We start from the raw sequence: 23,054 nt of genomic DNA, 5'->3' as shown, positions 1-23,054 counted from the left end.
GGCTGTAGCAAAGCAAAAACCCCATCTTTCGAACTGAGCATCGAAAGTAAAATAAACAAAATGTAGACAGGGTCGACGACGAATGTACGTGATAGGCCTAGGGGATGAATAAAATATGAACCATAGTCGCTTTCCCGGGCCCCAGATGAAATGTACTGATCACAACAAGAAATGAAGCCAAAAGAGAACGACGGCACAGATGGAACTGGATGGGAAAGCCTCCATTCACCAATCAATGTGCTCGTCGACCGAGTTTTTTTTTGCATTCACTAATCGGAGTATGAATTGAATATGTAGCAGATCGTTAGCTTACAAATTCGTGTTTCGCTGGAAAGATGGAAGTATTCTTTCGGTCGGGTCTTCTCGGACGGAGCTTCTCGGTTTGCCGTGTCGAGCGCCCAAAAACGCATAATCCGATCAAGCGATTATGGTTCCCGGATAAAGGGAATCGGAGCTGTGCAATTCTGTTTCGGATGTTTTGGAGGAGGAGAGAGAGAGAGAGAGAGAGAGAGAGAGAGAGAGAGATAGACTTGTTTGGTTGTTGTTGTTCCGGTGCGTAACACATCCGGAAATTTGGTTTGCAGACTGTTCTTTGATCTACACGGTGCGGGTTTGTGGACGACATAAGCTCTGATGGGTAGAGAATACCAATTTTCGTCTAAAAACGTTTGTACCGGTTTTCCAATTGATAGTTCACTTTGTACTCACAGTGAACCAAAATGGTCGGACTAGCGGTCAGTTCCTTGAGAACTGTGGTCAGCGAACCAGCTACAAACGGAGATACGTTTATCGTACCCAGCAGGGAATAACCACTCTTATCAACCACCGAACCACTAGGCTAGCTAGGCCAGGGTAGCTCGAGTATTTGTGCGGTTCCAGCCAACAACCATCTCCAACTCGCTAGTGGTGAAGTTAAACCTCACCAGCTACGCTACAATCTTACTACGGGCTACGATAAATATTCATTCTCCGACTGACTGGTGCTCGGCGGTAGTACGGAGGAAGCTGCGGGTAAATTTACATACAATTACAGTCTCGTTAGTCACATCGAGCAGAAAGTAAGCCCCAAGGGCCTAAGGCTAGGCGATAGACTTTGCTGATGATGGTGTGGATCTTGGTCGTCGTGACGGGCCGGAAGTTCCACGGACATACGGCACACATGTGCGTGTTGTGATCATCGTTTGCGATAAACGTAGCAAAACAGCTAGACGTTGGCGAGTTTCTTTTGGGATAGGAAAAAAAAAACTAGTCCACTGTGTCGGTTATTAAATTTATTAATCCAAATAAGCACTTTACCCACTAATGGAGATACGCTGCCGAGTACTGATCTAGTTTTGATGTTTCCTTTTTTTGGGTTGTTTCGTTTGCAGACTACTGAAAAGGACGGGGCCTTGTCTATACACCGCTTTCGGTGTTCTTCACTACCAAATGGTGACGTTCCCGATGGCAGCAGAGCAGCGAACGTATCGAGGTGCCAGTGATAGCATCGCCCAGTGTCGACCACACAATCCGTCTACACAATCATATCCCGATGAGCGGTGGCTGCAGGCAGTTGCCACTCGTGCCACCATTGCTTCGTAGTTAGGTTTAAAACACTTACCACTAGAGGGCGCTCGCCTTCACGTTACTTCACGTCTACTAGCTCCAATAGGCGCTGGAGAGCTCTTGTACGTGAGCCGGTATAGATAGCTTATAGACAGCCAGAAAAGACCGTCGTGCGGAATTGATACAGCCCGAAAGGCGAAACATTGATGCAGATACATTACCGCCTGGTAAAGGAACAGGAATCATACAGTCGACGGCTTACGGGTCCGCTACCGTTCGCAAGCATGCTCCGATCGTACAAACTGTACCTGATGCTGCTCATTAGCTCGATCTTCTTTATCGTGTGCCAGAACCAGGGATCGATCACCAGTCTCGTGAGCAATGTGGCGGCCGCTCCATCGGCATCCGCAGCCGATGATCCACTGGGCGTGCCGGATGTCGTTGCGGCACCACTGCAGGCGCTCGGTGTGGGTAACGATGGCATTGAGCTGCTGTACGGTGGAGACTCGGAACCATCGCTCGGTGCGGAAAAGATCCGCTCGCGAAGCCTTAACTTCAAGGATATGCCACTGAAGCTGAACGATCGTTCGTCGTCTACATCGGCCGCTACCAGTAGTTCGGCGGCGACGACCACCACTACCACGACCAGTACGGTCAGGAAGACACCGACAACGACCACTACCAAAGCGTTATCGACAACGACGAGTGGCAATGGAATATTGAAGTCCTCCGATAGTGGATCGTTGGGTAGAGTTACTGATGTAAGTATTTGGCCTAAGGTGAACGCCATCACCAACTATACTCATGACTAGTGTTTCAGTTTTTTTCGGGACTTTCTTCTAGTAGCTTATAAAAGATTTTTTTGTGATCAGAGTACATGAGTGACATGAGAGCTCATGGAAGCTGCGACAGCGGCACCTATCTTCACACGACAGTACCGGAGCTCAAATCCCATCTGGGCTGATCCCCCAGTAGTGAGGAATGACTATCCAACTATGCAGCATTAATAATTCTAGCAAGCCAAAAATTACAGACATGAGCTATGAGGCCGTTAGGCCAAGAAGAAGTTGCGATATGAGTGATATGAATACCTTGAATATCTTATTCGATATGACAAGCAATTACAGGAGTTGTTGGAATGTACCTACCAACTCTCTTTGATGTGTGGCATTCATTTGATGCCCATCGATGGCCTATGTGTAAAAATATTTGAAATCCACGCTCTAATATTTTCTAATTACAATTCCTGGAATGTTGGTGCGTTGTGTTGTTTACATCACCAAATTTTAGATCCTTTCAGACAGATGAAACAACCAAAATCAAAGAACCAGCTTTGGGTTGTGGCTTCGGTAATGCTGTTGAAAATATCCACCCAATCATGCCATGTCAAACCGAGTGGGTAAATAAATTGTATTTTCTGGTCTGTCTCGGCGAGTGACTCGCGTGTGGTATGATGGATGGTGCCGAGCGTTCGTTTGATTGGTCATTCTGTAAAGCGCTAGATTGCTGTACAGCGCTCCCCACCGTTCCTTAGGTGCAGAACGATTGGTTTTCATTTTCCGCTCTCGGTGGAAATCGTTCATCAGGATTAAACGCGTGCAAACGGCGTGGTTCGCTCTGCTCATCAAACGGCCAGGATGTTGTTGGATTCCTCCAGCAACGCAGGAAGTAATCGGTTGCATCCTGCATGAGGGGGCTGCTGAAGGATAGTTCCGGATAGTACTAGCACCACACGCTGTACACGATTGAATGCACTCTACAAGAAGCGAAACAGATGCAGCAGACCGAACCCGGCCGATGCACACTCCCCGGATGCCGTGACGATGCGAGCGCACAGTTATATGTGCCCCCTCGGTGTTGTTGCTCCAATTGGATGTCGCTTTTGAAGCGTGGTAGAGCATGCATTACGGTGGTACCAACAATTACATGGCTGAGGCTCCGGCCGGGTGCTGGTTCGCTGGGTAAACGTCGGTACCGGAGGTTTGATTAGTCGTGCAGCAGCAGCAAATCGCCAAACAAGCATCCTCCGTCGCACACGTCCGGGGTTTGGTCTAGGGTGCAGTAGTACCATCTATAATTTATTGCCAGCACAATATTTCACTCACAGCCCACAGGCGGGTGGCATGTAAAGGTGTTTTTGTTTTACATTGCTCCTGGGAAATTTGTGCTCCGGTTCTAGTGAACGCTTTAACCGAGGGATGTTTGAGTTTAAACCCCCTCGCTTCAGACGAAGCTGCAGTACGACGCTCAGTAAACAGCAAAATGTTGATTTTAACTGGTCGATTCCAACGGTGGACACCATCCTTGTGGTGTGCTGTACAATTCTTGGAAAATTGAAAACGATGTTTTAAAGACGGGATGAAAAATAAGATTAACATTATCCTTACTCACCGGAGTCGGAGCCCACCGTTCTGCTCCAGCGTACCGACGGACGTAATGAAACGAGTTCCGCTAATGTGTTTTTGTTTGCTTCCCATCTGTACATTATACGAAATCATTGTTTTCTGCTGGAAACAATCACCTTCCCGAGGGCATTTTCCATCTGTACTTTCATTTTCCGCTCCATTAACGGCGTCCTTCGCGAGCAAGCTCAAAACACACAGTTGACCCGCCCGGATGGACGGCGAGAAGTCTTTGGAGACATCACACTAACATCGGGAACGAACAGCGGGGACGCAACTGCGCTATATAGTTCCATGAATAAGTGATTAAGCGTAGCATCCCCGCAACGATGCCGGAAGTCAAACGAATCGGGCCAGGCCAACGTGTGCGTCCATTGTGTTTTGCCTATCCGTGTCCTCGCGCACGATATCTCTCTTTGATCTGTAAAGGGCGGTTAGCTTTGAAAACTCCCATTAAATGGATGTTTGGTGGACATGCCAAATTCGCGTTGGGGACGTCGCCATGTAAAAATGGTGTAACTGGAGTTTTTTTTTCCCCCGCTCAAAAGTCTATAATTGATTGCAAAGCGTTCGGTGTTGATCGGTATAAAACCACACACCGATTGCACAGTCCAATAATTGATTGGAAGTTGGTTTTGTTGGCTTCCGCATCCTTCATTTGCATGGAACTCCGGTCGAGGAATCAACATTCCTCGCCCTACTACTACTGAGGCTACCTCACCTTTGGGGCATTCAATTTAATTTTGTGCCACTAAAAAACGCACCCCCGGATACCGTACCCGTAGCTCCACCGAGAAGGTCGTTTTGATGGAATTAATTGAACGATAATTTATTCATCCGTAAATGTCCCCTTCCGGGGTGGTTATGTTTGAAAAATACGGGAATTGGACTTGGCAAAGTGAGCCCCCGCTTTAACCCGAGGACTGGGTAGGGTGGTTTTAGATTATGTTTTCTAAAATTATCAAACTTTTACCCCGTGTAACAAGCATCGCATCACAATCCATACCACACAAATTGCTGATTAACAGTACGACTAACTTTGCTTCCGACAATTAGACAACTTCCAGCAGCAGCATTTGCTGGGCGCGATCCGTGCCACTTACGTTTTACCATACACTTCGCAGGTGCCGTATCGATTTCCGGTGGACACGAAGCTACTCCCGCCGCTGTACATCATCACGCCGACATACCGACGGCCCGAGCAGATACCGGAGCTTACCCGGCTCGGTTACACGCTGAAACACGTGCAGAACGTACTGTGGATTGTGGTCGAGGACTCGGAGAATCGGACCGCCAGTGTCGCCCGGCTGCTGGAGGAAATCGGTGTACCGTTTGTGCAGCTGGCCGGTAGGTGATACTCTATCTCTATCTCGAAGTGCTTTATCCTGTCCCTGGGGGGCGATAAGTAGAGAGTGTAGGGCAGGAACATGTAGGGAAATTTTCCCCGGTGGTTTTTAGAGGTAAGAGCTGTTAGCCGGTACCAGCTTTTTCGTCCCTCTCGTTCCTCTGATTAAGTCGACACTAGCATAGTGTGTTCATTAGAGCTGGCAAATTAAAATGGCAGGGATACGTTTTTCCAGCTGGCGAGTTCTCAGCAACCCGATAGTGCTATCCGGATGAACTTTGTAAGCATTCGGACAGGTTACTCCGGATAATTGAAGTAATGTAGCTAGTGCGGGGGGGAAGTTTACCATAGGACACTGCAGGATCAATCAACCGACTGATGATGAAACTTTTTCCTGAAAAAAGCGTTAAATATCAAGCTTTTGAGATAAAGCAAGATGGAAAAAAAACCCTCGTGTCGCATGTTCTAAGCTTGCATCCTTCTGCTCCTATTACACAGCTCCGATGCCGGCCCAGTACCGCAAGCAAAAGGTTAAACCACGCGGTGTGTCCAATCGTAACCGAGCACTACAGTGGATACGGGCGAACGCCACGGAAGGAACGCTGTACTTCGCCGACGACGACAACACGTACAATCTGAAGTTGTTTGAGCAGGTAACGCGTAGAATAATTTACGTAATTTAACTTCAACTCTAAACATGCTTCCATATTTTTTGCACATCTGCCCGGTAGTTGCGTCACGTGCGCAAGGTAGCCATGTTCCCGGTAGGACTAATCTCCAAGTACCAGGTCAGCTCACCGATTGTGAAGAACGGTACGATAACGGGTTTCTACGATGGTTGGCTCGGCGGACGGAAGTATCCGCTGGATATGGCCGGATTTGCTGTATCGGTCAAGTTTCTACACTCACGGCCCAAGGCCCAGATGCCCTTTAAGCCCGGGTACGAAGAGGACGGGTTCCTGCGCAGCCTGGAACCGCTCGATCTGAAGGAGGTGGAGCTGTTGGCCTCCAACTGTACGGAGGTTAGTTGACTTTCAGGAACGTCCATTTTAATACGTTCAACTCTCTCACACTATTCTTTGCTTCTTTGCAGATCCTGACATGGCACACACAGGCAAGGAAAAATCCACCCGCCCCAGCACTGGACCGGAAGAAGTACGGTGGCACAAACCTGGTACAGCTGACTAGTTGGCTCGTGTAGAAAGAGTGGATCGCGACCGGACATTCGCTGATGGTGCCACGCTGGCTAAAGAAACTCTCCGTCTGGGTGTTTAAGGGAGGCCCCTAAGGTGCTGCGTTTTTCCGCGTCGTAGAGAGCGATCGAACCTTGCTGTATCAGCATCACACTTTCTTTCAACATCGGTTAGTTTTTTCTTCTGTCAAATCCTGGTAACTGTTGTCTCAGAAGGAGCAGAATGGTGGTCGGATAGGTGGTGGTCGATTGGTACTTAACGATTTCAGGAGCAACTCGGACGGTGGTGTCGTGTTGGGTTGATAAGTTCAGCTTAAAATGTGCGTGAATGTTTTCACACCAATCGTACCGTAACCGAACTGACGAGCTCGAAAGGCAAACGAGTGCAGAGATTAGCTGCCACTGTAAGGAGAAAGAAAAACTGGAGAGAGAGAGTGTGTCAGTCAGTCACCGATTTATCATTTTATTGAAATTATCAGTAGGTTAGAATATGCACCAAAGAAGTGGCCAAAACTGATCGATACATCAACACACACACACACACACACATCCAATGGGAAAAATGAAGTGATTCTGTAGATATTATTGTAATGTTCGCTTAATCCAAGTGAAAGGTCCACGGTGGCCATTTAATAGCTCTTCAACTCGAAACCTATTACACTTTCCAACAAAACACAAGAACTAACCACAACTATGATTTCGAGAAGCTGAGGAGAGATGAATCTTTTTTGAATTGCACTGCATTTGACTCGCGCTGTTAGGATTTAAGGTTTAAAAAAAATGGAAACTTGCGTACTTTATGTATCATACATGAGCGCATAATCCTTGTCCTGGCACCCTGGGTCTCTCCATACCGAAACTCCCGTGCAATCCCGTTAACAAATCCCGTATACATAGTGCGTACAACTATTCAAAACTATATACACTTACATACATTCACGTTTTTTTCCCCACTAATAACACTCAAGAGTAAGGGAGGGAACGAGCTCCAAAACTGCAACCCTCCCAAATTGTCCTGGTACGCCTGGTGTTGGAGTTGGTGCAGAAAAAAAAACATTAGTCCTTCACCCAGAACATCTGGATGGGAATCCTTTTTAGATAGTAAAGTTTTTTAACAAATTGACTAGCAACTAGACAATGGGTACCAGCCGGTTGGAATTGGTCAGACTAACGGTGCGCATCACCCTTATTATGGTGCCGCGCTTGGTCCATTGCGATATTTGTACATATACGTCTAGTGCCGGTACTGGAAGACATACGTTTTTACTTCAACCCTTAGTTAACACGTAGCTAAGTGATATCAGTATAGATACATATATTGCTGTATTCGAGCTCTAGTTTTTAAGGTCGTACTTTTAAGCATAGTCCCACGTACTAGTCCACCCTTTTTTCGGCCAGTCCCACAATGGCAGAGGGAGCTGGCGGTTCCGACTGGAAGTCAGCAGCGTGTAACGAAGAGCGGACAGTAGTGACCGAAAACTTACCGAAAGTACCTTTTCCAGCAAACGGTGTATAACAATCGAAGGTCGACTCCTCGATGTACTCTTGATGTAGCGCACGTAGTCCTCCACAGCACTGTACTTTGGCTGCTATGGTGGACCTGCAGGAGGTGTACTTGTTCAGGTTCCTTTTCCTCTCGTACCGTTTAAGCGAATGTATGTTAATGAACAAGATATCAAACAATATTCACACGTATAACAACAACCGAACCCGGAGCCACAAACTCTGTCGCGAACGAGCTTCTTCTGATGTAAAAAAAATACTAGCTGTTTATTAACTATCTTATCAGGTGTACCCTTAGGATCTATTACGTCTGTGCATCGTTTCCAGTTTAATCGTGTGCTTTCGGTTTTCGTGATCAATCTTGATAAAACCCGTTCAATCTTTCTAGAACAACTGCAACAAGCTTTTTTGGCAAAATCTATTTCGCTTTCGTTTCATACCTTTGTGTGTTGGGCAAGAGCTCGACACTAACAATATGCATGTGAATTTGTTCTACCATTCATTACTGTTTGTTGTCGAAGCAATTCCTAGAATTCTTACATTAAGCCGCCGGAAGATGTTTTCATCAATTGTGGATGTTGGAATGAACATTATGGAAAGGAAACGTTTTGGGGGAAGGTTTAAAACACTACACTCGGTGTGAAATGTGCGGGAAACGTGGGCAAAAACGACTTGTGATCTTTAGCGGGGTTTGTAGGGCGCGAAAAAGGGCGAACATGATCGAGCAGAGAGGATAGTGGAAAGGGATGATGGAAATGAAGGAAATCAATCGAAAAACAAAAACACCGTCTCCGGTAAGTGATAATCTACTATTTCACTCGCATGGGCGTGAGAGTTTTGAGGACGAGAAAAAGTAAAATGAAAACAATAAACTTGACTTCTATCTTACCGATTTCAGGAAGTGTGTTTCTGTGTGCGTTAATGATGTAATTTTATTTTGTATTTCGTATAAACTATTGCAATGCACATCTTGGTAAAGGGAAAGAAAATCGGCGCTAAAATTTAAATCAACCAACCAAGCAGTTTGAACGAACTTGACGAAGAAATTTGACATTTTGAAGTCTTCGTCAAAATTCAAACGATCCAAACATTTGAAAATGCCGTTAAAACATAATAATATAATGTAAACTAAAACTATAGCTCTTTTCACATCCTCCATAGCATCCAGTGTGCATTTAAACAATCTCCACTTGGTTTAATTTTACAATTTGTTACATAAAAATGCGAAAAAACAAACTGCCTCAGTTTGAGGCGTTGGTACGCCTGTTGCATGTGTGTGTGTGTGTTCGTAACTGTGAGCGAAAAAACCGGTTATCTCTTTTTCTATCGCTCTCGCTTTCTCTCTCCCTCTCCTGCAAACGAATCGCGATATACACGGTGAGCGAAACCCGTGCGGTTGAGCTCACGTACACACGCTTATCGCCAGCTACGGCTAATACGGCCATACGCACCGGACAAGTTCTGTTCGCCAAGGCGACAAGCGAACGACCGCGAGCTGCTCGTGTGGTAAGTGTGAAAATTTAGCCCTCCCGAAACGACGCAAATTATTAGGTAGTTTTCCACCCAGCTGGTCTGTGCATTGTGTGCTGGGGAAAGGTTCATTGTTCCCGTGTGGCGTGTGTGCGCTTGGCGTTCCATCGTAGCGTGCGTTAGTACTATAGCAATTCTTCACGAACCGATGCCACGAGGCGGTTGATTCTCGGATTCCCCAATTGCGCGAGCACCCGTGAAAAAAAAAACGCTGCATAGAACATGCTGTTTGAGATGGTGTGTGTGTGTGCGGTTTTGGATGCTTTGTGAGACAGCGCTACCTCTCTATGCACGCACACGCATAGCCATACTTAGTATTCTCCTTCTCTTTCGCCACGCGTTTGCGAGCGTGTGTGAGTGTTCGCTGTGAAGAGTTTTCGGGAACGCGAGGCGACGGATGCGTAGGTTAGCTTTTTCCGTCGTCGGCTGTGGTTCTGGCATGGTGTGTCCTGCGACTGACCTCTTCCGCTTCGCACACGTAAGACGACGCTCGTGCAGTGAATGAAGGTACAGGGCACCGGAGATAAGTCGTGCCCGTGTTTGTGTGTGCTGCGTGAGTAACGCCTTTTTTGCATTCCACCCATCGATACGGTTCCCCCAATTCCACACTTCTCTCGGATAAGGAGCCGCTTGCAAGCCGGCTTAAGTTAACGCGCTTGGAAGAAAGGAAGGAACAAAAAAAAACGGGCGAACAGAGAACGCGCGTTGTCCCGTGTATGGTGGTTGTTCGTTCGCCGCGATCCTACGATTGAGAGTGTGTGCGTGTGTTTGGTGGCGAGAAAAGCGCATCCCGCGCATTTTTGCTCTCACGAGACTCGTACTACGCTGGGAGGCAATTTGAGACGCATTTTTTTCCTGCTTCGACGCGTTCGCTTTCTCGCTTACTCCCGGTACGAGCGTAAGTGAAATGGAATGATAAAGAAGAGCGGTGTGTATGTGCGTGTAAGTGAAAGCGATATACTTAACGCGAAAAGGAAAGTAGACAGCAAGCGCGAGAGAGCAAGAGAGCGGGTAACTGTGGTTCGCTTTGGTGTGTGCGTGTGTTTGCGTGCGTATGATCGCGAGAACGTTGGCAACGGAATCATCGAACCCCGGCAGCAGCAGTAACAGCAGTGTAGTACGTTTTGTGACGGCACTAGAGAAAAAAAAGCCACACAACGACGGCGGCGATAGCGAGAGTAGTACACATTTTCCTGTGTGAGCGCAAACACATAATCATCATCGCAGTAGACGACGACGACGACGACGTAGAACGATAAGTCCCGTGAAAGAAGAAGCAATGTGAGTGTGAAGCAAGCGTTTTTTTCTTTCCTTCGATTAAAGCATCGATTATGGCGCGTTTTTTTTATCGTCACGAACGAGTGATGCGTCTCCCCTGTTCGTTCCGCCCGTCTTCCCCTCACATACCCGTTCAAGAAGTGTAAATGCGTGCGTGTGTGTATGTGTGTGTGTGTGCGCTTATTTCATCCGGTGGAGTTTTCTTCGGTTTCTTCGTCTTCTTCGTTGTTGTTTAGTGGGACGGTGAAGCAAAACGCGCTAATATAGAAGCGCCACGGCGGCGACGGTGGCGATGATGATGGTCTCTGCTATATCGTAACGTAATCACTCCCTGTCTCGCTCACACACATACACTCGCCACGCTTCTCGCCTTCACAAGCCGCAACATCGCACACACACGCTAACAGCGTGATAGAGCAAGTGAAAAGGAAAGAGAGTGCGTGACACGTTTTTTTTGCTTCTGTAGGTTGAATCAGCGTGCAAGTTTTGCCTTAATTTAATGTCGTGTTAATGTGCGTGGAGACAGGCAAAAGCGTGAAAAAGTTGATCCCGACGGTGTAACGAGTCTATCTCGTTCTGTGTGAAGCATATCCTACTCACCAGCATACAGGAAAAAGAGCGAGAAAGTGAATGAAGGTGAAAAGAAAAGCGCAATAGATGGTGTGTGTGAGAGAGAGAGCTTAGAGTTGAGAGTGCTCTTTCTCGCTTTCTTGCTTGCTTGGCACGCTTCCTTTTTCGTTCGCATACGGTCAACCGTGTGGAAGCGTGTTTAACCGTGTGTGCGTGTGTGCAATAGGAAAGGTTTGTGTATGCGTGTGTGTGTGAGGGGGGTGTTTAACGGCGGGAGGGTAGCGTGACCGGGGTAAGCGTTTCTGTTGCACCGGACGTTGTTTGTAAGTGGCAAGGATACAAAAAAGGATGGAATAGCTGAGCCCCTTTTTCTCGTCTGTCGGTGTGTGTGTGCGGGTGCTTGCACGGAGTTGATAAAAGCGAAGAAGCCGCAATCTTGCAAGAAAGCGTTGGGGACATCATACCCTAGTGTACACTCCTCACCTGGCTTCTTATCAGTGATCTGCTTGGTACACCGGGCTGGGGGAAAGTTATCCAAAAGTGATGTAAACATGTCTGTGTGCTGCACTTTTACGGACATCAACAGCATGAGAGCAAAAGAGCTCCCGGAAAGGGCCTTGGAATATCGCCCAAATTTGCCATACCGCGGCTAGCTTTCTATAAGCTCCGGTGACCTTCGTGTGTGCGCCCGACCCCCCGGGGAGGTTGTGTGAAAGAAAAGCTGTGAAAAATGGGAGAATCTTTAACACCTTCTCGACCTTCTCTTATGGGTGGTTGGGAGGCTTTCTGGTGGAATCGCTAATAGATGTTAATAGAGTCGCGAAATATTCAGTCTTATGAGTTAATGCAAGTAAAAGTCGTTATGCTTGTGTTCGTTTTTTTTCTTAAATTTACCCCTTTGTTAGCATAAATGAGATTATATGCAAAGGGTCGATTCATGCACGAAGCTTTCAATGGAAAAGCTCCGACACTGGTTACATTCATGTCGTAGGATGATTTGTAGCCTCGGCACATATGGGGTGGCTTGGTCTAAACCACCAAGACCAAAATGGTTACGGAATGACGAGGAAGGCACTGAAATGTAAAAGGGAAGTTACTTGGCGCTTTGACATACGGCTATGCATTTTCCCTTCTTAAGCACGAGGTCCGTCCTGCATGATCGTGTCAAGTGTACATATGAATGCTTGCCCAGTGTCTTGAGATTAAGGGTATAGATTAGGTTTTCTTACTTCTTTCTGAGTACATATTTGTTAAGTAATAGCTGAGATATTCCTAGGCTTCGGAAAAATTTTAAATTCAAGGTGCAGATAAGCAATCTGTTACCACGTATTCCTATTTATTATATGTAGATTAATAATATTGGAGGTTTGTTGCCGGAAGTTAACGGTAGGAAGAAAAAAAATAATAAAAAACTATTCAAAAACACTTCCTATGAAAATATGTGCAAGAAATGTCCACTAAGAAACTTATGTCATACCTTTCCTGATTGTCCTGATAAATGCTATTTTCTTATTGTTAAAAAAAGCAAACAAATGCTGGCAATTTTTGTTAGTGTCATTTATCTAATTGTAGCTAATTAATCCTGTAGAACATGACTTTCTTTTTGCAATTTAGTTTCCCGTCCGGTTGGCGCATACTGTACGCAAGCCGACCAGGTCACGTATACATATAGGACAGGAAATAATCGTCCTAGGGGGTGATAAATAGCCCACATGTGGTGCTAATGATCATCAACAACGTCTAAGACAAAGCAGCAGTAGCAGAAGGCGGGACCCCGGCTTGAAGACATTAATTCAAGATGTTAAATATACACCAGTATGGGTTCTACGGGTTTATTGCCATCATTTTTTCCCTATTATTGCTGACTATTTTCGGTTTGTTGCGAATTATTATTAATTCTTCTCTGCTCTCTGCTTTTGAGGTGTTTCTCAATAGGTTATTAGAGTTCCGTTGGTAGTTCCTTACAAAATCACTTATCCAAACATTTAGCTGGTTATTCATATCACTGTGGTGTCCCCCCTGTTGTAGGTTCTTGGTCAAATAATTTACTTGATGTTGCTGATATCATTTTTTATCTATTATTAGTCCTTATACTTTGTTATACATTTAAATCCCATACTTTACATCACAGCTCGTATCGCTGTATCTGTTGATCCAGATCTTCCTGTGTTTATTGCTTTATTTGCCCTAGCTCCTGGCCTAGTCTGAGAGCTGATAAACAACATTATCTTTAATTATCACGTGCCGAGAGATCGTGTTTCAATTTCGTATGGGTACACCAAAGTCCTAATAGGTATTACAAACCCCTCATCATGTGCCTGAGTGATCATTCTCCCTATCATATCGAAGCCAGCAGTGGAAGCAATAGAGAGAGCCTCTTTGGCTTTGGTTCGTGAGCCGATTCCTCAGATGCACTACGTACCGGACGGCTTGGTTTGGTTGGGGTAGGAAGTGCTGCTACCGAGGACGACGCCCCTGTTCCGGTGTGTCGATCAGTTTCAAGAGTTCCATGCTCCGCTTTTTACGAGCCGGGCGCCCGTTTTTTCGCTGACTCCAGCACAAACACACGCACCTCTTCACCGGGTGGGGGGTTTCAATTTGTTTTTTATCATCCACCCTTCCGTTCCGTGATCGATCGAGCTTCAAGACGACGCGCTGGTGTTTTTGTTCTGCTGCTGTAGATTTCATTCGTTTTTTTTTGTGGATTCCAAAAGCGTACGCCAGAGGCAAACGCTCTACTCGAAAAGGCAATAGCATTTACATTAATTCTTCTGTGCATTATATTCTATCACTTCCTGCTTTTATGATGGCATGGTGGTAAGCGTGTGCTAGCTTTGTTGCGTTTTGTTGTACAACTTATCGCTTATTGCTGCATCTCGGAAATTGCTTCTTCTTCCCTCCTAGGATGATTCATGCCGGTCACTTAATTGCAGAGGTAAGCGTGAATGAAATTTTACTTGGTTGAAGAACCTGTTCAATATTCATGCTCACTGTGAATCACTTCATTTCACTAGATAATCTTGGGGATGTACCCAAGAAGTTGAAGTTCAAGTTTTCTTAAAATACTGCCGTCTATTTTCTATCATCCTGGGGCACAAAATTCTACTTCAAATTCTACATCGCAATTTTTGAAAGATCACATACTCTTCCCTGGGCAAGTTTCTTTGAAGATTAATACGCTTAAAGACCTGGCTGTAGATGATGGAAAATTTTGATGATTTGGACTAAAAGTTATGTTATAAAGTTAATAATTATGACTTAGTAAACAAGACCCTAACGTCCATGATAGCTCGCACGTGGCAATCGATGTCGGAGAATTGCTTTCGAGAGACGTTTTCTGGTCCTTGGTGTCGTCTTGGGAACGATATTGCTACGGATTGTTTAATGTTTATTGTCTTGTTATTTAAATTCCCTCAATTTTCGCGATTTTTTAGTCGGCTCTATCTGCCTGTCTGCCTTGGGGCGGTCCGATGGCCAAGGCGACAGCGGCGCCGGTCCGGGGTTCAAATCCCATCCGGACCGTTCCCCAGTAGTGAGGACTGGCTATCAAACTATGCGGGTATCAATAAGTCTAGTAATCCAGAAATGGCAGGCATGTCCTTAAGATGTCGTTAGGCCAAGAAGAAAAGAAAAGAGAAATGTGCCTATCATAGATTGCAGATAGGTTACCTGTTGGCATCTTCCATTTGAAAATTCACTTCTATGTCTTGTTACTTCAGCATAGAAGTACTACTAACTTGCTCGCGATTATTGATTACCCTTGTTGAAGGTTTCTATCGTCGATCCTCAAGAAACCTGTTTTCCTTAATTGATGTTTTGATTACGCTTACCATCACTCCACAGCAGCCCCATTTACGGAAGGAAGCTTGTTATGCGATACGATAGCGATACAATTTTCCCTGTTTTCGATCGCCTTAGCAGTAGCGAATTGAATTGAAATAATTAGCTTCCTGCTCGCCGTTGTTCGCTGTATGTAGCGCGATAACAGGGAGGGCAGTAGTTTCTTTTCCTCATAATATTATAGTGGCGTATGTTTCACGCAACACGTGTAGAATTTCGGATAGGGAGGAACCTCTTTTAAATCACGGTAAAAGATTAATTCCGGGCGTGTTTTGATAAGAGAAAAAAAAACCCCGTCAAGCATATCGCGATCGTTCAAGATCACCTCATGATCGCGTGCTATGGACACCTTTTAATCATCACCACAACGACGGCTCTGTGAGATGAATCAGTCCGCATGTTAAGAGCGAAAAGGGCGATGGCGAGCGCGCGCGCGCGTTCACTCTCTGTCTCTTCGCGCACCGCTAATCTCAGCGGCGTGGAGGCATCGCGCGCGCACTTACTGAGCATGGCGGAAAATGCGCGCCTTTTTTTCCTGTGCGCCCTTGGCCGGCCTGCACTGGTGTTCGTTTCAAACCGTGTCTCTCTCGGCCACAGTAACAGCAGCAATAAGTGCATTGCAGCAGCACAGGAGGGGGAATGGGTTGAACTCCTCTTCTGGGGTTGTTGTTGTGCTGCTGGCTAGTGAGTGCGAGGCCGTCGTTATAGCGTCGTTCCCCCCGCGAAGGTTTTATGCGTTTTATTTATTGTGTTTTGCTGGTCGTTTTAAATCGTTAAACGGAAATTTTGTGAATCATCCCTGCACATTTTGCCACAAGAAAACGAGGTGAGAATATTCTGCGGGACGATTGATTTCCGTTGCGGAAATTACGACTTGTTGAAAATGTTTATGGTCTTGGGTTTTCGATTCGCATTACAAACACTCTTACACCGCGAAACGGTGTGTGAACGGTTGACCTAGTTCTGTGTGCCCCCGTCGCATCCTTATTTGGGGATTGTTTTCCCAGTTTATCAGGCAGCTCTTCCCCAGCCACTTCCTTCGGGCATCCGGTGGTTTTTTGACGTACCACAATCATTGCTATGGCGCGCAAAAGTTAACATTCCACGCTTCTCCCGTAAGTGGTTTATTATTATTGTTACGCTGTAGTGCAGTCCCTTCCCGGCCCCGATGCATCTAAAAAGGGGCGTGTGCGTGTGTATTCGTATGATCTCGATCGGATCACACAAATTCAGTTAAGGTTGTGTAAAAGAGAGAGCGAGAGATCGGACACACATAACCGGTGTAGCAGCAGCACAATCGTCGCCGATGCACTCTCCGGGGAGTGGAACTGTGGCGTACTATCTGCATGTCGAGTTTGTCCCCCCCAAGTGAAGTGTTGGAGTGTAGTCTTCGAAAACAGACGATCGTGTTGGGTGTGTCGGTGCGTGTCGGTAGCTAGTTCAAAGTTAGGCCCCGTACAGAGTAGCAGCCCCGTCTGATGTTGTAGTGCACTTTAGATTTAGTAGCGAGTGCATTCGTACTGGGGCGAGTGGATCGAGATACATACCGACCAACACACTCATACACACAGCACACCGGGAGAAGGAAGGAGCTAGGGTTTCGTCACATAGCAGGGGTTTTGATTCACGTAATGGAGCATTTGAATAGCTAAATAGTGGAATATTATTTGAGTCCAACTGTGGAACTTTGCAATCATATTATGGAACCTTGCAAGTCAGTTAGGAGAAACGGGTTGGACCAAAAACAGCAGATTGCAGTGCTCCATAATCGTGCTGTAAATCTCCCCTAACTAGAAGCAGTATTCCATTATACAATTGCAAAATGTAGACAGATTTATCAGTCATTTGAAACGTTTCCCTGAGTTCACTGAGTTAAAAGATTATTGTGGATCGAAACCCCTGTGTGCCCGCGCATCTCGGGGTAGGAGTGCCCGTGCTCACACGCGCGCTCGAAATAGACGCGGACGGACGGTCCACAGAACGCAACTGGTAGCGTCTCGTGGTCGTTCGAGCGGTTGAGTTTGAGGCGCGCGCCTTAGGTTTATTAGTGTGGTCTATTGGTTCTTTCGCAGGCAGAGAATTCAAAGTTTCCCCACAGTGGGTGCGGTATTTGTCTGTGTGTGTGTGTGTGTGGGTAGGCCCTTTTTTGGGCCCGTTGTTGGTGTCTGTCGATCGTTTTATGGACATTGCGAGCTGTGCTTGTGTTGGGTAGCGATCGCGATCGAGCAGCACTGATTTGTGCCTTTAACTGTACACCGACTGGCCCAGATGAAAAACAAAGTAAGTCTGTAACTGTGCTCTCCGCGGAGGGAGAAGAATGTCAGGAATGGTGATTGTGCATCAAACAACTCCCACCGTTAAACTATTGTGTTTTATCAGCTTTGCTCTAGAAGTGTTCGCCGCATCCATCTCTGCTACATCGTTGGTGGTGTTTTTGTCTCTCCCGACAGCAGTACAGGCGCATTGTTTTCTTCTCTATTCATTCGCCCGCACACTGTGTGATTACGTGAAATGATGTGTGTGTGTGTGTGTGTGTGTGCATCACGATCCATCAATGTGCACATGTGCAAATGGATGCAATCGAACTACGATCATTGCTGCTGCACCACCTGCGTCGTGTCTCCTACCCAACAGGTTACGCACATGGGCTGGGGTGATGATACGAGCGGCAGAAGCGATTAATCACGCTGCAGAAGGTGGACACGATCATCGGCATTAGTGTGTACATAAGCCAGCGTGTCTCGTACAAAGTCATGGTGTGAAACGGTTAAACGGTTTCGTTGTACTGTCTCTCGCTCTATCTATGGTCGCTTGTGTAAGCATAATGATGCTGTTTGATGAAGTTGTCCGTCGTTTCCTTTAAGGGAAGAAACACCCCACATTGAGAATTGTTGACCTCATTCGTATGTTTTTGCTGGCGGGTATGACGGGGGTACTGTATGAATCATCGACGCATGTCTTCTGCTTCGTTTCGAGACATTGGTGGCGATAAGAGACAGAGCTAGAGAGGCTTCCAAACACGGCTCTAACTTGTGATTTATCACTGATTTTATGTTGCATCGAAAACGTTATACTTATTGTGCCTCTTGCATCTCATTTTAGGCCGGTATTATGAAAATTCATAACCACAACACCAACGCACCACACGAGAAAGTGAGAACTCGATCGGTCGTCAGCAAGGAAGCGCAACAGACGAACGGGACCGTGCGGACTGTCGTCGGTGCAGGTGCTTCCGGTAAGCAGCAGCAGCAGCAGCAGCAACAGAAACCGAACCAACAGAAAGTCGCTGCTGCTACAACGTCCGCTCCGGCCACCAACCTAAGTCCGGAGCTGGAGAACACGGCCAACCGGCTAACGTTGGAAGCGGGCAAACGGGGCCGTCGACGCGGACTGCCACAGGAACAGGCAGCGGCGGTACAGCAGGAGGAGCAGGAGGAGGAAGAAGAAGGGCAAGAGGGGGAAAAGGAGACAGTGAACGACGAAAGTCAGGAAGAGGAGGAGGAGGTGCTGGTGGAGGAAAGTAGTGCGGCAAAGCGGCGTCGATTGAATCGGTCGGCCGAGCACCAGCAGCAGCACAAGCAGGATAATATACAGACGGATGAGGAGGAGGCACCAAACCACAAAGATCAGCCAGCAGCAGCGTCGGAGCTAGAAAACAACGAACAGGAGGAGGAGCACGACACAACCGAAGCGGCGGCGGCGGCGATCGGTGGTGAAGAGGAAGACGCCGAAACCGAAAGCCTGGTGGAGGACCTCAACGAGGACGACCGTACGTCCTCGTCGACGGTCTCTGCCGAGGAGACGCTCGATCAAGTGATGGAAAGTTTCAACAAGGGTCGCATCAATAGCAGCAGCAGCAGCAAGCAAGAGAAAGCGCACTCCTCCGCAGCCTCAATCGATCCACTCATCATGACGATGGATGACTACCAGCAGCAGCAACAGCACCAACAGCAACAGAACGACGACGCACCGATGGAAGACTACGAGCCGGCGGTGACCGTGGTCGGTGGCAGTGCGTCTGCCAGCGATGACATCGAAGACACGGACGGTACGCAGCCGGGCAACCGATTGTTCCGGAAGAAGGTGAAACGAAAACTGCCGGCGCGGCCGAACAGTAGCAGCACCACCGCCACAACCACCACCACCGTAAGCAATAGTGGTGGTGGTGGCAGCGTTATGGCAGGCGGCGGAAGCATCGGCGGCGACAATGGCGCTGCCAACTGTTCGTCCAAGGCGAAGCTACAGATGGTGCACGAGTTTCCGATGCTGTTTCTCGGGCTGCGCCGCAACCGGATGTTTCTGGTGAACTCGCTGGCGCAGTGGTTCGATCTGAACCAGCGCGACATCATACTGACGCTGCGCAAGATCAAGCAGAACGAGAGCAGCGTACGGTTGGGTGGTGTGTTCGGGCTGGGGTCGACCGAGGTCGAGCTGCTGTTTCACAAAAACGTGCCTAAGATTGCGGACTGTCTGCGCAATTTTATCGTGTGGCCGGACGACATCACGATGAAGCTGAACGTACCGATCAGCCTGCGGCAACACTTCCAGCGCATTCACCTCATCCTGAACTATCTGGTGGTGCGCGTGAAGCAGAACGCCGTCCAGGAGCTGCCGGCCGATGAGATAGCGAACTCGTTCTGCCCGAACGAGCAGTGCCACAAGCTGAAGTACCTGGTCGCGTCCACGCTCGATGGGTGCGTGTGCTTTGTGTCGCGCGCGTTCGGCGTCCAGACGGACGACGAGCAGGTGCTGAGCCGGTCCGGCTTTCTGACCAAGTTCAAGACGAACACGAACCTGATCGCGGGCAAGAACTTTCACAACTTCGAGGACCAGCTGGCGAACGGGCACGATCACACCAACAACAATGGGGGTCACGGCCGGCGGAATCGGGTCACGTCGGCGAGCAGGTCCGGTGGTGGTGGTGGTGGTGGGGCGGATGCCGACGACGATCTCGAGCGGATACTCGGCGGGGGCGGCAGCAGCAACAGCAATAGTGTGGACAACTTCGAGGACATCGTGTCGGAGAAGATCAGCAAGAGCAAAACGTTCAAGCTGAAGAACTACATCGAGAACATACTGGAGAACTTCCAGAGCCATCAGCTGCTGAGCCCGCAGACGTGTATCGATGCGCGGACGCTGAAGCTGCTGGACGACATTGTCGTGATTGTGGGGGCGCTCATAAATCTGCAGAAGCAGGAGATCGAGTAGAGTGTGTACGGTTAGTATGTGCAGGGAAGGAGTGAGAGAGTGAGAGAGCAAGAGATAGAGAGAGGATGATAGTGGAAAGGAGGAAGATGTAGGACATAAGAACACCGCGTATAGAGTGACAAGTGAGTGGAACAACAGGCATTTGTGGTGGTGTGTGCGTGTCGGTTTGGTTCGATTCGGAATCACTGCTTCTATTGCTTTTCCCTTCGTTTATTGAAGCTTTTTTTTGTTCAATGTGGTCCCGTTTTTTTTTGGTCTTGTACGTCTGTTTCAACTCACTTTAAGCTATTCTTGTACCTTCTTTAGTAGCGTAACAGGCAGTGATCGGATCGGAGTTAAACCAGACACACGCACCACAATGCAATGGAAGAAGATCCTACGGCTAGGTATATAAGGCTTATGTTCAAAGTTGAATTATACATATGCAAGGAAATGGAACGGCGGAGATGCGTATCATATGCATTACATTATTCCCTCGACTTAAGGAGTTAGCTCACACTGGACTGGATTACATAGAGTACACATCGTATTCTGGTTCATCTCCCTCTACACGGATATCAGCTCCGCAAAAAACTTTTGCTTGCTCGCCATCAGCGGCAAATAGCCTCCCCGGTTCAGTTCTCCCCTTTTTTTATGTGTACTTCTTCCTTTCACCCCGCAGTTTTCCTCCCCCTTCCCCCTCCCCTCCCTCTTATGTGTACTATTGTACAGTAGTTTGTAAGGTAGTTGAAGTAAACATTTTTTCTTGCACGCAAAAAGAAAGCGAAAGAAAGGAAAGTTAGTGAGAAAGAGAGGGTGAACTGGAGTTGAAGTATGATTTTAAAATGGAGGAAAATATTTAGCAAAAGAAGGAAAGGAAAAACAAACAAATAAGGAAAAAAACATTTGAAAACTGGAAGAAAGTAAGCAAACGTGGGATGTAGAGAGAGATAGAGAGAGAACTTCATGTGGTGTTCTCTGAGCCGGGTAAAAAAAGGTATCGTTTGATTTCTGTACAAAATAAAGTGAATGCGATCGGAAAAGATCCCGCATCACCTCCCAAGCCAGGCGTGTGTGTGTGTTCTAATGTTTTGTAGACAGGCAAAGAACGATGGCTTTTTGTTAAGGGTTAGGTGTGTAAGGTACAGGCAAAACTGGTAAGGTGGTAGCAGCAGCGAGGGCGCCATATCACGTTGACAAAATTATAAACCGGGGAGGCGTTGCCTTACCATGAAAGCAATTACGTTTGTCAATGCGACAGATTGGCCACCCGTACCTGCGTGTCTGAACTGGTGTGGCATATCGCATCGAACATAGGAGACGACTCGATGAGACAGACCTTCAAAATTGTCCCTTCACACCTGTTTGGGTGTGGTAGGCAATCATTTATTTCCGTTCTTGTATTTCCTTCTCTTGTTTTCCAACGACAAGTCCGCAAAAAGATGCGCAGACTAGGCACAGTCCCAATAGATTCGCAAATAATAAAGAGTCCAGCAAAAGAAGGAAAGGCGATTTTCCGATGGAAAAAAGTACATAGAAATAAAAACCAAGGCGCAAAAGGCGCAGAAAGCGACAGCAGATTGTGGCTCAAACAAAATCTTGAAGGCACACACCGCAATCGATTATCATTGAACTGAGAAAAGCAAAGACACACACACAGACACACACTTCGAAACATAAAAAAACGGAACACTTAATGGGAGAAAATCAATAGACAAAGGTTAGCAATATAACACTGATTTAAGCATAGTGGTACCAATAATTGAGGAAAATATTATAAAAGAAAAGAAAAACAAAACACAAATAAATACAGACGCCGTGCTGTATGAATGAAGTATCGTGTTGAATGAATACAACAAACGGGCATGAATGATAATAATCCGATTGAGAAGCTTGATAAAAGAGAGTGGTTAAAACTACTAGCAGCAGCGCTACTGCCCATCCTATTGGAATAAAAATGGGCCCCCAAAAGAACCCGTCAAAGTGAGTAAAAATAGTGTGAAGAATTGGGGAACGTGATTGTTGAAGATGGTGACTTGTTTTACTCTAAGACATCTAACGTGTAGGAGAGGTATTGCACGCGGGCGCATATAATATCGTGAAACCCGCGCAAAATTAATTCCGATACAACTAATTGGATAACAAGAGATAAAGGTTCAAACACAAGGATTCGCTTCAACAAACCATTGTATAACCACTTTTAAAAACTATCTAAACAAACCTCTACAATACACGAGAGAAAGACTGTGAATGTGATGAGTGAAGTGTGGCGTGAAAGCGTGTTATGCTGAACAAGCGTGAGTGAGTGTGACAAAAACCAAACGCAAAACCCCTCACCATAGTAGATTAACAAATTGTTCTTAGGTAGGTGCATGATAGAATTCACGGCGTGATTGAGCATGGGGATGATGCTACCGAATGAGGAGGAATGAGTAGAAGTTGCTGCTGGAGACTCGTAGAACGGCTTGTGCACTTAAACATTGTACATAGTATTGGAAATAAAAAGATCAAAAGGAACTGCTAAGGGGCTTTTGCAAACTTAAAAGGAGTCAACAGTGAGTGTGTGATTTTCGTCGTGTGGAAATTGTCTTTCGGATTGATTTGATTTTTGATTTGTGTGGTTTTCTGTTGTTTTGAAAGTTAATATTATGTGTGAAAATTA

At 46.8% G+C, this 23,054-nt stretch overlaps 2 protein-coding genes across 22 annotated transcripts in view; both read left to right on the top strand.

Moving 5' to 3' along the window:
• Window positions 1–8,888, top strand: part of LOC118506524 (galactosylgalactosylxylosylprotein 3-beta-glucuronosyltransferase P) — a 48,128-nt gene extending 39,240 nt beyond the window's left edge. For all 12 annotated transcript variants that reach the window (XM_036043767.1, XM_036043769.1, XM_036043770.1 and 9 more), the window contains 5 exons: window positions 1,371–2,306; window positions 5,072–5,294; window positions 5,791–5,945; window positions 6,024–6,314; window positions 6,386–8,888. In XM_036043767.1, coding sequence (XP_035899660.1) covers window positions 1,752–2,306; window positions 5,072–5,294; window positions 5,791–5,945; window positions 6,024–6,314; window positions 6,386–6,493 — 1,332 coding nt within the window. In that variant the 5' untranslated portion in view covers window positions 1,371–1,751 and the 3' untranslated portion in view covers window positions 6,494–8,888. The remainder of the gene's footprint in view (window positions 1–1,370; window positions 2,307–5,071; window positions 5,295–5,790; window positions 5,946–6,023; window positions 6,315–6,385) is intronic.
• Window positions 8,889–9,193: 305 nt separating this feature from the next.
• On the top strand, window positions 9,194–22,909 carry LOC118506518. Of its 10 annotated transcripts, none has more exons than XM_036043751.1 (3): window positions 9,563–10,070; window positions 11,262–11,431; window positions 18,308–22,909. In XM_036043751.1, the coding sequence occupies exons 2-3, from the start codon at window positions 11,426–11,428 to the stop codon at window positions 20,411–20,413; spliced, it is 2,112 nt and encodes a 703-aa protein (XP_035899644.1). In that variant the 5' UTR covers window positions 9,563–10,070; window positions 11,262–11,425; the 3' UTR covers window positions 20,414–22,909. The 10 variants fall into 10 exon arrangements, with proteins under 10 accessions (XP_035899639.1, XP_035899644.1, XP_035899641.1 ...); XM_036043749.1 differs by lacking the exons at window positions 9,563–10,070; window positions 11,262–11,431 and adding exons at window positions 14,157–14,182; window positions 14,270–14,300; XM_036043746.1 differs by lacking the exons at window positions 9,563–10,070; window positions 11,262–11,431 and adding an exon at window positions 9,194–9,493.
• The last annotated feature ends 145 nt before the right edge of the window (window positions 22,910–23,054 follow it).

Source organism: Anopheles stephensi, chromosome 2 (assembly GCF_013141755.1).
Source record: "Anopheles stephensi strain Indian chromosome 2, UCI_ANSTEP_V1.0, whole genome shotgun sequence".
NCBI classification, from domain to species: Eukaryota; Metazoa; Arthropoda; class Insecta; order Diptera; family Culicidae; genus Anopheles; species Anopheles stephensi.
Note: the sequence above shows the minus strand (reverse complement) of the source record. Positions and strands in the feature narration are given on the sequence as shown.